Source organism: Centroberyx gerrardi, chromosome 16 (assembly GCF_048128805.1).
Source record: "Centroberyx gerrardi isolate f3 chromosome 16, fCenGer3.hap1.cur.20231027, whole genome shotgun sequence".
NCBI lineage: Eukaryota > Metazoa > Chordata > Actinopteri > Beryciformes > Berycidae > Centroberyx > Centroberyx gerrardi.
The window spans coordinates 19,882,410-19,899,997 of NC_136012.1; the positions used below are offsets into that span (position 1 = coordinate 19,882,410).

The 17,588-nt window shown below is 40.8% G+C and overlaps 1 protein-coding gene across 1 annotated transcript in view; it reads left to right on the forward strand.

Annotated features, from left to right (window-relative positions):
* Nucleotides 1-17,588, forward strand: part of glra4a (glycine receptor, alpha 4a) — a 43,861-nt gene that overhangs the window by 19,391 nt on the left and 6,882 nt on the right. The window contains exons 2-6 of the mRNA XM_078289072.1: nucleotides 8,001-8,131; nucleotides 8,460-8,527; nucleotides 10,072-10,295; nucleotides 11,907-11,989; nucleotides 17,199-17,336. Of these exons, the coding sequence (XP_078145198.1) occupies nucleotides 8,001-8,131; nucleotides 8,460-8,527; nucleotides 10,072-10,295; nucleotides 11,907-11,989; nucleotides 17,199-17,336 (644 nt within the window). The remainder of the gene's footprint in view (nucleotides 1-8,000; nucleotides 8,132-8,459; nucleotides 8,528-10,071; nucleotides 10,296-11,906; nucleotides 11,990-17,198; nucleotides 17,337-17,588) is intronic.

Consider the following 17,588-nt stretch of genomic DNA (forward strand, 5'->3'; position numbering starts at 1 on the left):
ATGCACTTAATCCTGCAACTATTTTTGTTCTTCTATTCTTCCAACTGTAGAAGCTGATTTTTTTTCTATCTAAATTCATACTGAGGTTTGTAGAAGTAGTGTTAGCTTTGCAGAGCAAGATAATGTGTGTCCTTCTCAGCCCCCTGAACAAGCACAATAGAGATAGTGTAACAAAGCAGTAAAATGGAGTGTAGTGCCATGTCTCTGAGCCTGTCTTTTTAACTGGATATGTAAACAGGATATGATGTCATACAAACAGAAGAAGCCTTTTGCTGGTCAACCTACTGCTGCATAATGGTAGATGATGCTCTACAGGTGGAGGTCATATGCAAAAATGTACTGCATGAAAAAATCACTCAGAGAAGTCATTTCAAATCCATCCATTTTACATTTTAGCTACATAGAATATGCATGTATGCCCTGTAGCTTTTTCCATGACATTAAAAACCTGTGGTACAGTTTCTAGTCATTTGCCTTGTAAAGGGTGCCTCTGTACTGAATGCTTAATTTTTATGCTATTTCTCATTCCATCCTTGGTCCTAACTCAACATTGCCTTATTGTTGTTGACATAAGTTGTTCATGTACCAAGTATGTCACTATCTAAATTTTACATACAGTATGTCTCTGCATCTCTGCATCAATGCCCTCAAGTGTGTGTTTCCGAGTGTGTGTGCGTGAGAGAGAGACACAGAGAGAGAGAGAGAGAGAGTTTGTTGATGCTTTTTTTGGGGAAGATGTGCAATGTGGATGTCATGCACTGGATTCACCCCCTCTGAGACTAAAATCAATTAGCTAAACGGACGGTGATGAATCCATCCGTCCAGAAAAAGTTAAACTGGGTTGAAATTTCTGTCCGTCAAAACGGATGGAAATCTGACAGAGACGGACGCATCATCAGTCCTGTCCGGACAACGGACAGCTCTCATTAAAAAGGAATTGAAATGAACGGAGACGGACAGACACAATGGATCAGTGTGTCCGCGGCCTAAGCAGGTTGCCTTGGGTCTTCTTGATTTTTGTTGTTTGCGTGATGTTGTCATCAGCTTAGCCTAGATGCTGGGAATCATTGGAAATTTTGAATGTACAATTGATATACTTTGGTTTGATACTTTAAGCTGTTATACTGGTCAGCTTCACAGACAAAACAGGTAGTGAGCTTGAAACTACTACTACTACACTAAGCTAGTTTTCACTCGTTCACCATACATCCAGCTATGGTTTACCAGGTGGGGTTATCCAGGCACAGTTGGAAGGCTCCTACTGTAGGAAGCTCCATCTCTGTCTATGTTTCCATAGCCAGAGGTGTCACTGTACAGGAGTGGCAGTGGTCACATCACTGAAGATAAATGTGCAAGGGTAAATTGCAGTGTGCTCCAAATCCCACTCCCCAATGAGGCTATTGATCAAAAGGGGACAGATGTAGCCATAGGCCATCATATACAGTACAGTAGGGTGAAGACAAGGTCTGCACAGGTCATTAAAGACAAAAAATGACATGTCAGTGTATTACCATAAAGCTTAGTGTGGTTGTATGTACATTGATAAAAGGCCTGTCAGTGGCATGAGTCAATTTGTATATGGTTTGGTAGGCCAGTTACCAATGGAAAGTTGTGTTGCCTGTCAAAAAGACCGGCGTTCAACCTCAAAGTGAGAGCCGTTTATGGTCAATTAATGCTCAACTGGACGTCAAGGGCAATTTCATTGGCGGGAGATTAGAGCAATGTGTTTCAACAGGCAGAGAGACCAGTTTTGTTCAGTCTCCCATTATGCTAATGGCACTAAAAACCTGGTATGTTCATGCATGGATGTGTAATGGCACTGATTTACCCCCAGTGCTTTCATGTAGGCATCCAAGTGACGGCCATAAATTGATATGCTTTTCTGATCACCGGCTTCCTAATGAAAAAGCAATTACGAAGCATATGCTTGCACTCCATAGGCAGAACTTGTGCACTATCTAACTAGATGTAATTTTGATCAGTGAGTTCTACTGTACACTGAGGCACAACAAAATTGAGCTATACACAGTAAAGTAATGGAGAACTTTACAAATGCATTAAGTGAATACTAGTCAACCAGTTCTGTGGTTTGTGATGAAGATCAAGGTACATCCAAAGGCAATCATTTGACATTTAAGTGTGTCCACATCTGCAGTATCTAATGTAGGTTTAATGTAAGGAGAAAATAGAGCAAGAAGAGAATTTCGTAGACTGTAAGGAATTGCTGGTTTCTCCCTGACCTTGCCTCCCTTCCCCCAGTCCATTTATGTCCTTATACATATCAGCCATATGTACTGTGTATGCAGGATGACAGCTCCTTTGCTTTTACTGTGTATGACTATATATTCCCTCAAACTAAGTGATGCACTACACTGGAAATGGGCACCACTTCACTAGTTCTGCTGCCTCTCATTCTTTATCTGAGCCTTCAGGCCACTGAAATTCAACATTAAATCTTATTACAGGGAAAACTTAAAGTGACATTTCACTTTGGAAGAGCATTTGCAGTTTTTAGTTTACATACCTCTATGGGAGTTCATGAATCGTCAGTCACTATAATTTGCTGCTCATAGGACCCATTTACCCACATTGCGACTTCACATCACAGGAACTCAAAAAGCGTCTCCAACACTAGCTGCTAAGTGAGTGAATGGTCCACTGGACCCTCTATCAGCCCTCCATGCCCACTGACCATCTGATGGTCTGTCAGTCACCTGCAGTAGCTTGCATTGTCTTAACACTGCAATCTAGAAACGCTATCCCACAGTACATGAGGGTTGCTGTTCATGTTGTTGTTAAGCTAGATTTGCGTCTTTTTAGAATGTTGGAAATCTGAGTGTGTGCCGTCTAAAATCATAATTTAATCAAAACACAAAGGCAACAATTGGCTGCTTTGGAATGATCAAGCTAAGAGGCATCTTGATCAAATGTCAAGTGGCCAAGTATTTAGTTGTAGATTTTCCCTTAAAATTCATACTTCTAACATGTACAAAGATAAGTCAATCCAGGTCACGTTATTTAAAACAGTGTCCCAGATTATACTATCAAGAAGCAAGTATCCTCGTTGGCAATTATCAATATTGAGATTGGGAGAAATTGACGGTAGATCCACAGGACAGCTGATGTTGGAGGCTGACTGCTCCCGAGCTTCTATGGAGGAATGTGTGTTGAAAAGTGAGAATGTTCTATCAAAGTGAAATATCTCTTTAACAAGACAAGTAGAGCACATGCAGTATATTTATTATAGTGTTTTAGAGTGTCTTCTTCAAATTGATTATTGGCACTACAGGGCTGTGGTGTAGTCAGTCTCACTGATGCACATTTTATGCTTTTGGCTGTAGAGTGGTAAACAACACCTGTCTTCAAATAAACACTGTAGGCCATCAAGTCCAGTGTGATTCCAGTTTGAGCTGGCTGATTGCTAGCTATAGCACTAACATTGTGTCAGTGATAGGCAGGATATTTGGCAATGCTAACACATGTTTGGGTGTTTATGGGCAAAGTTGTCCATAATTTGATGGACTTTTCCATGTGACAAACGAAGAAACAAGGCAACCATGGTCAACATTGGCCAATGCTTCCCTGAAAATTAATGCTGGCCAAGTGTGCACATGATAGGAGTGACCTTACTTTGAGTAAAATTTATAGCTGGCTGAAATTTTTACCAGGGTGGATTGAATAGACCATAGATGACAAGCTGAAATTCAATCAAATGCTGACTAGCTCCCCAGATGAGTTGCCTGTGTTGTCTTCAGACGGTGGTTTCCGATTTGCTGACGCCGCACTCCTGACAGGTTTGACATAACTCAACACAGTGTTTTCCTCTCATACCTGAGACTGTCAGCAGACTACACTGCCTTGACTTACTATGAGCAAAGGATGAGCAACCGCCACACAAACTCATATCTGTTATTGAAATTTTAAATATTAGTCCTGTTGAATATTGCTCCATCCAGGAATTAAATATTGAATCTTTAATTCTGTGTTATTGCTTTGTGGCTCCATATTTGGAAAGGATACTAACATATCTAACAGGGAAGTTGAGTCTACAATGTGTATTCAGCAGTTTAATTGTCCAGAAAATTGAAGATTGAAATGGAAAGAAAATGTTTAGAAATTAATGGTTTATAAAAACAAAAAAGATGGCATACTGAACTTTTGAAGACAGACTCTCGACTTCACCAAAATGAATTCTCAGCAGCTGTGAAGTTATGATGCAATTCTCCTACCTTTTTTAAAACCACTTTCTTCACAGTTTTTGTAGTACTTCTTTTATCTTTACAATTGCATTTCAGCTGTGGAAATACATAGCTTTTTCTTTTCTGTGTGAAGGAGTTACAAGATTAACCACATTGCTTTCATTTTTCTTTCGGTGCAAGCCAAATAAAACTACTGTAAAACAAGATTCTGACTACCACAAATTGCTCTAAAATAAAAGAAAGAAAGAAAGAAAGACAGTTGTTATGTATTCCCGACATCAATCTGGCACGGATGCTCGAATGAAAGGGATGTAGGGGCAGCCAAAAGGTCAAGCTCATTAAATGTCGCCAGCTAACATCTTAATAATTGAATCCTTCAGACAAAGAACCACATAAGTGTATTTTGAAGGTTTTTGAGAAGCCAACACACTTGCAATTTTATAGTCAATAGATATAATTTGGAGTGTTGTGTGCATAAACTGAAAGTGCTTAACATCTGTTTTCTTTCATTATGAGTGTATACAAATCTCCAAATGACAATATAAAACTAATAAAATTGAAAATGTTATTCATTTGACATATTGACAGCCCATGTTTCTTTTTAACTGGTTCCGTACTGCATCTTAAAACCTCTGTCAGGCGTCACAACCGCTGACACAACTGCAAAATCTTCCTAGGGATATTTGCGTGCCAAAAAAATATCTAAATCTTTTGACAAGCTTGTAAATAGGCCTGCTGATTTTTCTTGGGTTGTGTCTCTCTTCAACTTTAAGTCTCTGTGACATAAAATGGCCAGGACTCGAGCGCCGATGACACTGGCCAGAATAGTGAGGAGTCCTATTAGAAATGCATGAAGGCTGATGGAGAGGTGATGTAGGCCCCGAGGGCGGAGGCACAGAAACCCCTCATCTCCTCCCACAGCCTAGGGTTAGAGATTCAGCTGTGAACCTCACCACAAATTGCAAGAGCTTACATGTCCCATGAACAACTGAATTGCAGACAGGTAAGAAATCAATGTAATGCTTTAGAGAATAGCATAAAAAAAAAAGCTTTTCGTCAGTATGAAGAAATGTCATCGGTAAAGTTCTTTTAAAGGCTGACAAGCTTCCACAGTTAAATTGGTTCCAACAAAGGTAGCAGCTCCATAAAACTCATTTTAACAGCTGAGGAATCTCCTACTGAGCTGTTTCTTCAATGTTTATTAGCACCAGCAAGCAGAAATGACTCACACACAGTCAGCTGCACAGATCCAGGCAGTATTTCACCAGAACTTGCTCTGGAAATGTATGTCTTGGCTAATAGCTTTGGCTTCAGAACATTGACTCTTTGACGTATAGGGGGAAAAGAGCCTTGTCTTATGGGCTTGGCTTACGCTGTCTTGACAAGACTAGACTGATAGTTTTTTGACTGTAGTGAACCCTTTCACGATTTTCTTGACAGGAATGTCATATAATGGACACCCTCCCGAGAATTTATGTTACGTTTTCATCAGTCAGTCTGCGAGCCCTGTCAAAAAGCATCCAGAAATCTCTGCCAACATGTGCAATTGTATTAAAGGAAACCCATTTTTCTTCTGTCAATATTTCTTGAGGACTAAATAGATTACTGTCACAGCCATTTGTTTTGAATGCTTGTGGGCGAAATAAGTAAATAATCCACCATTCAGAGAAAATCATATCAAATAGGATATTTTACTCTTGTGCTTTGGTCTGTTTTAAAACAGGCACAACCCAGAAAGACAACGAGGGGCTGACTTAAAGTTATCCATTACTTGCTGTATGTGTAGGAGTCTGACCATCGATCCATCTCCCTGTGTACCTGTGTGTGTGTGTGTGTGCGTGCGCGCGCACGTGGGCACGCATGAGAGAAAGAAAAAAAAGAGAGAGAGAGAAGGATGAAGAGGGGTATCAGTACAATAACAGCAAAACTATAGAGTACACTTCAGCCAGAAGTCGGAGGAGCAGAGAGAGTTGAGTTTTAAAGTGTAAGAAAGACTGAGATATGGGCTAAGCTCTGCAGGGAAAATCATCAAAGGCACATATATGGAGTTCTGGTGTGATTTTTTTCAACTGTGTGAGTGAGAAAGAGCGAGTAAGGGAGACAGAGTGAGAAAGAGGACATGTGTGAACAGCATGTGTCTGAGTATGAGTGTGTCTATGGGTACATATGTGAGTATGATGTTAAAGATGCATGTTTTGTGCCTCCATAAGCTCAAGAAATGGAAAACTTTGGAGCAAAGTGGTTATGTTTTCACCCGTCTGTTTGTCTGTCTGTCACCAAGATATGTCAAAAAGTAACAAACTGATTTGGATGAGATTTTGTGAACAGATAGCCCTTGACCCATGGATCAGCTGATTCGATTTTGGTGATGATTCTGATCTGGGATCGCAAGATTGTTGTTTTTTGCCATAACTGCTATGCTGCACTCGTGTGCTGGTGGGAAGGTCAGACATCTGGGACTTCCAAGTCGGCAGCATTGCATTCACATGCTATTTTGTCAGAAAATCAAACTCAGCAGACTCAGAAGGTAAATAAACATGAACCGTTACAGAGGCTGCAGCTTTGCAAGCTGGAGAATTGTTCAGTGTTTGCGCTCTACTGAATTCCTACTAGTATTATTATTTTAGCACAAACACAAGATATTCCTTGATTTGGCTACTCTGTGACTTAATGTAACATTTAAATAGAAATACGTATTTATCTATGCCACTGTAATATGCAACAGCATATTAAACCATAGCTTCATAAATATAACATTGTGAAGAAGTCCCTTTAATTCCCATTCATCACCATGGTCTAATTTCCAAACTAGGCACAAAGTGCACTCTTTTCTACACAATTACAAAAGGCAGATCTCAGAGGATCAGCACAACTCCACCCTTGAAGTCTTTAAAAATCTTCTATCCTGTAATCCTTAAGGATGTGGTCTGTATGTGGCTTTACATACAGCAAAGAGGCCCTCAGATCGTTGGATGTGTGACTCCACACTCATAAGAACATAGGGCATCAGTAAAGCTCTGCCTTGGGGAGGGGATTGGACCCGCCATCTGTACTTCACAGAGGTCCGGATCATGACGGATCGTGAACTATTAACAATTGCATCAAAAGCATGTGGTGCAATCAGCTGTGCTACAGCAGAGGCCAGTCAGAGAAGAGATCCATCACCAGGCAGGGTCCATGGGCTCGAAGAGGGCTTGTTTTCTTTCTTTTTTCTCTCTCTCTCTCTCTCTCTCTCTCTCTCTCCCCCTCTCTCTCTCCCTCCTTCTCCATGCCCTGTTGGTTATGCCTGTCAATGGCTGCCTGAGCCTCTCTGGAGCTGGTTTCAACACCTTCCTCTCCCTGGTGTGACATTCATAGCATTTCAATTGAGCCATCAATCTGTCAAGCCTTACACCTGCTAAGCCACAAGCAGGAGGAGGCACAGGGGAGGGACAAGTTTACTTTTGCTTCTATTCTGCCTCTCTGTAGTACGGGTCTAACAACCACGATAAGACTCAGACATGATGTGAAATAGATGAGCTTTTAGTTGCCAGCTGAGGCAAGCCGTTCAATCCTCATTTTTCACCCTCATTTCCTCATCCACCGCTGGGTATTTTTTTGCTGATGACTGACTTGCTGATGGCTGATGGCTTCTCATTCTCTCTTTTCACCACCCCACCCCCTATCCCTCTCTCTCTCAAACACACACACACACACACATACACACACACACTGCTCCTCTGCTCTGTTTTCTTCTTCTTCTTTCTTCTTCATTCTCTTTATATTGGTTCTCTCCCTCTCTCCCTCCCTGGGTAATGTCAGACTGAGCTCCTGTAAGGAGGAGATAAAGCCCCCCAGCAGGGCAGGACCGCAGCTGTCGCCTTCTGACTTCCTGGACAAGCTCATGGGAAGAACGTCAGGATATGATGCCCGCATCAGACCCAACTTCAAAGGTAGTGTATGTCGAGGCAGGCCATTGCAGTAGCCCTCTAGAAAATCACTTTGAATGGTCACAGTATGAACATGAAGAGGCATTGATTTCTGTAAAAACAAGGACTAGTGCATCTGTGCTGTGAAGGCTAGATAGCCGTTAGCTCTCACATATGTGAATTTATGTTTATTTTATCATCCAAAGTAATGCAGACACAGATTTAAATAAAAAAAAAAGCCACAGGAGATGCATAATAGTATTTTCAGGCTAAATGTGGACATACAGCAGTTTGTCTCATGAAATCCGTTCTGATGGGAATGTTGTCTAAATTCTGTTGTTTCTTTCCTCAGGCCCACCTGTGAATGTCACCTGCAATATTTTCATCAACAGCTTTGGGTCCATCACAGAAACTACCATGGTAAGAACATCCTGGGAATTTGAAATGAGGCACTGGGAAATGTTAGTAATTTGAGCATGGTTTCTTCTAAACATCATTATCATTACATTTAATAATCTTGTTCTGAGATAATACATTTTTGTGAGAAGATGATTGTAGCTTTTCCCATGATTTATAAATGAAGTCTCGAAAAACACTCCCACCATCATCTTTCCGACTTCTTTGTTAATCCACTCAGTGCTGGAACCGTTCCCTCATTTCTGTTTTCTGGAGCATATCAGCGCAACCTTCAGAGACCAACGGGTCACTGACGTACTGATAATGAACTGTCCACTCTGCAATTAAAATGAAAAATTGAGAAAATGAATGAAAAGGGGGAAGCAAAAGAGGGAGAGAGGAGAAGGGGAAAATGCCCTGAAGTCTGCCTTTGCAGGGTTATAGCTGCTGGGTCAGCACAACACAGCAGTGAACTGTTAAAGAGTGTCCTAGGGAGGCCCAGAGGGCCAGACCTCCAGCCAGGTCAGCCCAGAGAAACACAACCCTAATGATGTCATTGTAAGCTTTAGTGAAGCATGCTCTTTATTGTGATAAATGTGGGGAACAAGCCCTCGATTTGTTATTCCACATAGGATTCAAGCAAAAAAACAAAAAAAACTAACAATCTATAACACCCAAACATAAATCTGAATTAATTGCATAGAGTTACAAATGTATTTAAATTACTTTTGTTCAGCCCTTGGCCTGGCTTACATTGCTAATCCTTCGCTCACAAAATCCTAAATGTTTTTCTTGATTTTGGCGACACCTTTGGTGATTAGCGGTCATTGTTTTGGTGTTTTGTACACCATTTAGGCACTGGCCAAACAGTAAATGATAGTGAAGCCTACCAGTCCAAAAGAAAGAGCCGCTGTACAAAAGAAAAAGGGTCACGTCTAAATCACTCATCATCGTCCCATGTCATCTCAGAGATGTCAATGTTCACTCTAGTTTTGGCTCGGAGACGGATACTTTCCTTTCTTCCGAGCGATTAATCTGTTTCTTTTCCTTGGAGTTGCTATTAACGAAGTTTGAGTTTATGTTGGTACTGATCTTTTCTTTGTCTGTTCAGCCGTGGTGGATATCACTGCTCATGCTAACTACCCCGTTCTTCTTCTATTTATTCCAAACAAACCACTGTTGCCGCTTCCAGAAATGTAAAACACATCAGGCATTCAGAACAGCAAATGTAAAAGATTTCATGAACTGGGTATAGGTTGAAGCATTATTGTATGGTATCAATTGGTGATAGAGAGTAGCAAAACAGACATTTATTTGTATGAACAAATTGCGGATTATTACTTCAAGTCAGTTCATGTGAAGTCCAAGATCCCAGGATGAACACGACACAATATGTCATACAGTGGTACCTCTTTTGGAGCATTTTGGGTATACTCACAAAAGGTATACATACTGTACTTACCAATCAGTTTAATTACTGTTGTGATACATAGCATGTGACACACTACAACTCTGCTCAGAAGTATACCAGATGTACTTTTCACTAACTACCATGAGCCCTTCCACAGGACTACAGGCTCAATGTGTTTCTACGGCAAAAATGGAATGACCCTCGTCTGGCATACAGCGAATACCCAGATGACTCCCTAGACCTGGATCCCTCCATGTTGGACTCAATCTGGAAACCTGATCTGTTCTTCGCAAACGAGAAAGGAGCCAACTTCCACGAGGTCACCACTGACAACAAACTGCTACGGATCTTCCAAGATGGCAGCGTTCTGTACAGCATCAGGTAATGTAATGGCAATTCTCACAAAATCAAGGGAGGGAGCCACTGAGTGTCATGGCTAGTTAGAGAATCGCATCAGGGATTAAAGGGCTTATTCGTAAAACACAAAAGCAGCTGCAATGACAAGTGGAAGTCATTCATAAATTTACCATGGCAGTGATTAATCTGACGTAATCACATTACTGTTGCCTTATTCTGAATAGTGATGCAAGTTACAGCCAATGAGTTAATTAAGTGTTCCATATTAAACATGTGTTCCACTGATTTTCCACACCTTCAAGACATGACAGAGTGTCAAAGAAAGACAGAGTTCTTGCCTGATGTGCTAGAAGAGAAGAGGTGGTGGGAACATTCTACATGTTCCTAAAGAAACTGTGACACCCTGATGCCATATAACATAATTTGTTCAACATTTTTAATCCAGAAACAAGAAACATCAGTAATATTGTAACTAAAACCACCGAGTAGCACATATATTTTTTGTGCTTTTATGAAGCATTTAAAACATTTGAAGAGTTCTATTCCAAAATTTGAAGAGTTCTATTCCAAAACATCATATATCCATTTTCCAAAAATATAATTTCCTGAAGATCTTTTGAATATCCCCAAAAATATGGAGGCTCCAGTCATGTAAATGGTTCAAATGGTGGACACCTTTTGGAACAAAACTCTTCATATCCAAATGATAAATGATCAAGTGGGATAGTAGCAGTGGTAACAGTTCCTCAAATATGGATTGAGGGGATTGTTACAATTTCAACAGTTCCAATATCTTCCAATGCTAATCATATTGATTAGATGCTTTTTGTACTATTGCTTTATCGGATGTACTGAAAGTGACAGAAGAATTACGAAAGAGAGGGGACATGCAACATAAGTCATCAGTTGTACTCGAACCCGCAACATTGCAGATCATCGCCTAATTCTGCTGCGTGTTTTTCTTGTTTCCAATTTGCTTAGTAACAAGATTTCTAATCCTGGATCAAACGTCACCGTGTGCTGTAAATACATGACACAAGTTAAGAAACATTAGGGGATTCAGTCATCAGGGTGTTTGTGGTTTGCTATTCGGTTGCTGAAAAAGATTTTGTGTCATCATAACACAGTAGCAAGTGGGTGCCTGTGAGTATAGTGCTGGCGGCTCTTGTCTTGCCTCTGGGCGATGCATTACAGCAGGTAATTACACAGCTCTCTTCTACCCAGACTCCCTAATAGCTCCCACTCTTCTCTGAGGCTTCTTGAAGGCTTAATGCATCAGCACCGCAATAAATAAAAGTAGGGATGTCTTCACCAATTACTTTACTATTACTGTGGCGCTGTGTAATCAAATGGCACAGTAACTCACGGTATGCTTTCCAATCTACCCTTTTCTGATATAGGGAAAAACTCAGGTTGTTGAACATGTTTCCAATTTTATTGCATTGCACACTGCGAAATAGAATGCTGAAAATCACAGCTCTGTTCTGATAATTTCTTTTGCTGTTCTTTTCATCTAACCTGTTTACCTCTACTATAATTTCTCCTTGTGTTTAGTTATTTTCCTTGAGCCCTTTTGTGCCTTTTGCCTTCACCTATGGCTACCCTTCTCTCTTTCAATCTGTTTCTCTATCTCAGGCTGACTCTTATCCTGTCCTGCCCTATGGACTTGAAGAATTTTCCAATGGACATTCAGACCTGTACCATGCAGCTTGAGAGCTGTGAGTCTCTTCCTCCTCTCCCTTTTGTCTCTTTCTCCTCTTTTTATCTCCCGCTCTTTCCTTTTTTCCTCCCTTGTGCATGCTTTATAAAGTGTCTAACCACACCCTCATATTCCAAGAGATAGCCACTGTATAATAACTATAAAGTTGTGACATCATTGAGGTTATATTCACAAAATCCATGCGGAAGAAATGTTAGCAACGAAACGTCTGGCCTCCCTCCCCGATAGGAGTCTAGGAATAAGGTGGGTCCGTCCACAAAGTGAAGGGTCCAATCACAGTTTTGGAGGCTGATCCATGGGGGGGTGATGTAGGCAAGGCGTGATGCAGCAGAAACGTAAACAAATATGGCGGCAACAGAGTATGGCAGCAGTGACTGTGTCGTTGATGAAGCAGTGTTATTTCAGAATTCAAGACCGTAAATGCATTTAAAGAAGAACAAATAACTACACAGGAGGCATACCTTTTTATTGGAGGGGAAGATTTCGCTCTTGGTGGTATAAGAAGACAAAAAGGCACGGAGGGAGAACCCAATACTCATCATGTCTCTGTTGGTTGGACTCATGGAGGACCAGATCTGTGAATGTGCAAAACTGGGTATCACTGCCATCTCAGATATCATCCATGGAGGTTGCCAGATTTTTGGTTGCTGAAGGCGGAACATGAACTCATCTACACTGTATCAAGAAAATCTGATTGGGGTTGCTCTAGATGAAGTTCACGTCACATACAAATAGTAAATATTGCTCTCATGTGCTAAGCTACTTAATATTGTTTACCAGCTAACCTAGCGGCGCACTGTGTCTACGTCATATGACACATTGTTATGATTGGTTTGAACATTTAAATAATGCAAGGCTCCCGAGTTAAATCACTAAACGAGAAGCATCACCAACGAGTATTGCCCACTAGATGAAGCCTGCTGTGTGTGGATTTGAGAAGCGCTTTTATTTAGAGCGGGGATTAGACTCGTTAAGCTAGGCTAATTTAGCTAATGTTAGCCTGGCTTGCAGGCATCGTTCAGTGTTTACACTGCTTGGAATAATTGAAATCAAATACTCACCGGTTGCCCCCACTGCCAGGCTTACAATCTGCCAGACTCGTCTTTTTACATTCAGGTTGTGATAATCCTTGTGGAGACTTGTTTTGAGTTAACACTTCTGAGCATTTTTTTTCATTATTAATCTAGATTGCTTATCAAAACTTGATATTGGAGAGCCTATTTTTTTTCTTGTTGTTTGTGTGTGTGTGTGTGTGTGTGTGTGTGTGTGTGTGTGTGTGTGTGAAAATTATGAGATTGGGAATGTGATTGCTGGCATCAAGTTGGCCAGTCATTCATGTATTGTGGTGTCAAAGAAAAAAAAACCAAATTGCGGAAATTGCTTTCAGTCATACATATATATCGCTTCTACATTGTGAAATTCCTGTGCCATGTGTTACAATTGGAGAATTGGTTCAAGAAATGTACATTATAAGATGGCTCTGAAACATTTGTAACATTTTCTTTCTTATTACACAGATAAAATGTAAGGGAGAATAATATTTTAAAAAGTCCTTTCAGTCCCCCTTGCCTTTAGCACTGATAGCATCTGCCCTCATGAAACCAATTTCCAGGATATAAATAATAAAACTTTCATTTTGTGTCCCTTTTATTATGTGACCCACCCCCTGTGCCTAGAGGTGACCTAATTTCACCTCATGGAGACAGAAGAATTTAAGTCTAGCAAAAGGGGAAACAGATGGAGCACACGTACTATGGAGCCACTGTACCTTTCCAGCGGCATTTCTCACAAATAGATAAGTCAAGCTGCATGCTGGTATCTCTATTTACCTCCTTATCTGATTCAGCAGGAACAAAAGGTGTATAAGCGAGGGACTCCATCTTGGTACAGGAGGCAGCGTGTTTTATTTCTGCAAATTAGCACAGGCACATACAGATAAAATATCCAATAATGGTAGTGCAGCACTTACGTCTGCCACTGTAAAAACACGGGACATTTTGCCCTTTAGTCTACTATTCCTCTGTGTACTTCTTTGTGGTAGTCCAGTTCTAAAAGTATAATTAGCTGCAATAAAAACTTTACTTTTTTAAGTGTAGTAAGGGGAGAGCGGACATTCTGGCAAGCAGAGGTGTGCTTAAGGCAGTGGGGGGTGTGTGTGTTTGGGTAGGTTTACCACCTGACACCGCCATTAGAGGAAACGTAATCATTTCTGATTAAAGGCCTAGTAGGGATACTTGGCCTTGTTTTGACAAGTGTTAGCACGCCACCCAAGGGTGTGATCACCTTGGCTGGGGCTGGATGTTAAGAGGACATTATAGGTTTTACTGCGTCTACTGTAGCTGTGCCAACACTGTCCACTCAACATGAGAGAGAGGGAGAGACGTGGGGGCTGCAAAAAGAGAAATGTCTTTGGGGTTTAAGAGAGCCAAGGCCAATGTTCTTTTCTGGCCTTTTATGCCATGGGCTTATATAGATATAAATAGAACCAACCATAAGATTCTGCCTTATTCTGACACATCAAAGTCATATATATGCAGTTTATCCCACTTCACATTGCCTTTGAGCCATCATTGTTCAGTTGCCCCAAATCCACTTTGTAACTTGGGCATAAGTGAAAAGCAAGCCTAAGACAGCAAATCTGAAGCATGACTATAGCTGCATTGAGACAGTAACTTTCATCAAGTGAACGGCTTTTTAAAAAAGAAAAGAAGCTTCCACACCGTTTACAGTCATTAACCTATCTCGCCAAGATATTCCAGACATTCTGCCTCATAAACTTCATTTTTATTGTACCTTGAATACTATGTCAATTACGTTTTGACATCTCTTAGCTGTAGCTGGCGGAAGGATAGAAGACCATTTCATTATCTTATAAAAACATTGGTATTCCCCTTGCTCGTTAGAGCAGGATGTGTGAATGACAGTGAATTCTCCTCAGGAACGAGATAAGTGTGTTTTAGTGGTGTTGTTTTTCAGGCGGGTGGTACGGGATAGGGGATAACATCTTGAATAATTGATGTCTTTGTAACTCAGGCCCCCAAAGGGTCCCAATAGACATCAGTATTGTTCAGATGTGTCAAGAATTCTGCATTGTTGTTGCATGCTCCATGCATTTTTAATGTACCTGTAATCAGGCGCCTGTGAGGAGGAACAGAATCATCAAAAGTGCAGGCAAATCAACAAGGGAATTGGTGGGTTTGGTGTATGTGGTGTGTGCGTGCGTGTGTGTGTGTGTGTGTGTGTGTGTGTGTGTGTCTAAGTGTGAGAGCATAATAATTATGCCCTCTTTCTGAGTGGTCATTTCTGACTGCTTTGTTAAACTGTGTGTGTTTTCTTACAAATATAGCCTAAAATATAAATACCTCACTGGTACAGTTTGCATATCTTCAGTGATGCATCTACATGTATGGCAGAGTGCAATGGCAAGTTTGCATCCAGTAAGCCATCAGCTCAATGTGTGTGAAAACATCTCCCGCTGTCATGGGCACACATTCTCCTCACGTGCGCCCTTATTCTGCAACCTTCAAACAACCGCGACACCACTACTGAATCTGTGGCGTGTGACCTTTACTGTGACAAACAGGATGGTAGCTGGTAGCTGGACAGATGGACATTACATCACCGCAATCTTTCAAGTTCCATTCCCCCTCTCTATGAGTCTCACTAGCTCAGGTTTCTGACACACAGATTTTACACTTGTGACAAAATCCAAGTCAAAAAGTCCAAAGTTGTGGTATGATGGTGACGATGATGACAGTAAGACTAATAAGAATAATTTGTCTTTGTTGAGCACTTTTTAAAAACAGTTTACCTAGTGTATTTACAATCAAATAAAAGCAAACATCATACAAAATAGTTTAAATAAAACCAAGAAGGCATAACGAATTAGAATATAGGGTAAAAGCAATATAATAGTAAAGAATAGGATAAAAAAACATTACCAAACGTAAGTCTGTAAAAATAAGATTTAAGAAGTGACTTAAAGTGACTTAAAAAACAATATTGATTCTGCTAGCCTGAGCTCATCAGACAGGTCAATCCAAAGCCTAGGGACCCTGATGGCAAAAGCCCAGCCACTTTTAGATTTTAGACTAGACTTTGAAACAGCCAGAGGGCCCGTGCCCAAACCTAACCACGCTCTAAACTGAAACCCAACAGGTAACCAGTGAAGAGATTGAAAAATGAAGAAATGACTAGCACTCCAAGTTTATAGACTAATATTTCTTCATTTATTCTTAAAACACGGCAGTAGCAACAGACAAATACGTTTCAGCCATCAGCCATGAGACATATTAGTCTATACACTTGGAGTTCTTTGTAATTCAGTATCAGTTGAACCTTGCACCCAGTCTAAGATATATTCTTTGGCATTTGAACGTTTTTGAGTTGTGCGCACTATTTCCTGGTAATCAGTGAAGAGATCAATGTGATTTCAATCAATCAGTGTGATGTGATCAATGGGATCTGTTGATCTTGTTGCCAAAATCAGTTGGTTACATTGAGTTTAAAACTAATTTTCATCATTGTCTTAGGAATGCAATAAATACAAGGCAATAGTAAACATGTCATCCCCTATGAATGATGCAATCCCCCTCACAGCCAAGTCAGTAACAAGTATGTCACCTTGTTCTGACCTCCAGTTGTCGCACCCCCCTTGGGCTAATCAGTATAATTTTGGAAATGCTGGAGTGCAATTGGGGGTGAAATGCATCATTCCCCCGAGTTTCTCCACAATGTGATGGTGATGTCTGAGATATCATGTGTGGCATGTTCAAACAAACAAACACACAAACAATGCCCCACCCCCCACCCCACTCTCCCTCTGGGTTAATCTGTGTAATTTTGAAAATGCCAAAATGCAACGGTGAGATTCATATTCAAGTTTCATCAAAATATGATCAGGAGTGTCTGAGATATCGTGTGTGACATGTGGACGAAGAAATGAACAATGTAGCTCCCCACCCACCCCTTTGGCAAATCACTCAATCATATTTTTTTGAAATGATCATACAATGGAATCTAAGATAAAGTCAAACAACATTTTTATAAATGAGGCCTAATATCACCTCCTTCCAAACCTGTGTTTTTCATTGCCTGTATATGTATTTTATTTCTATTATCCATCCGCATCTCTCACCATCTTTCCTCCTCTCTCTTTTAAATATCTTATTCACTCTCCCCTTAGCTCCTTTGTTCTCTTTTCACAGTTGGATACACCATGAACGACTTGATCTTCGAGTGGTTGTCCGAGGGCCCCGTTCAGGTGGCTGATGATCTCACCCTCCCCCAGTTTGTGCTGAAAGAGGAGAAGGACCTGGGCTACTGCACTAAGTATTACAACACAGGTACATCATGAATTCCAGCTGAAGTGTTGAGAAACAGGGGCACCATGCTCAAATTCCAAATAATAATTTAGTTCTTCAGTTGATGTCTGATCTAGAGGGACTTGCAGTGAGTGAGGAGATAGGGGTTTAACGCCCCAAGTTTAACGCCTTGGGGATTGAACCTGGGACCCTCCGGTTACAGGACAGTCGCTTTAGCCACTAGCTCACCCTACCGCACCTTTACCCTACACTTAACCCATTCACTGTGGACCT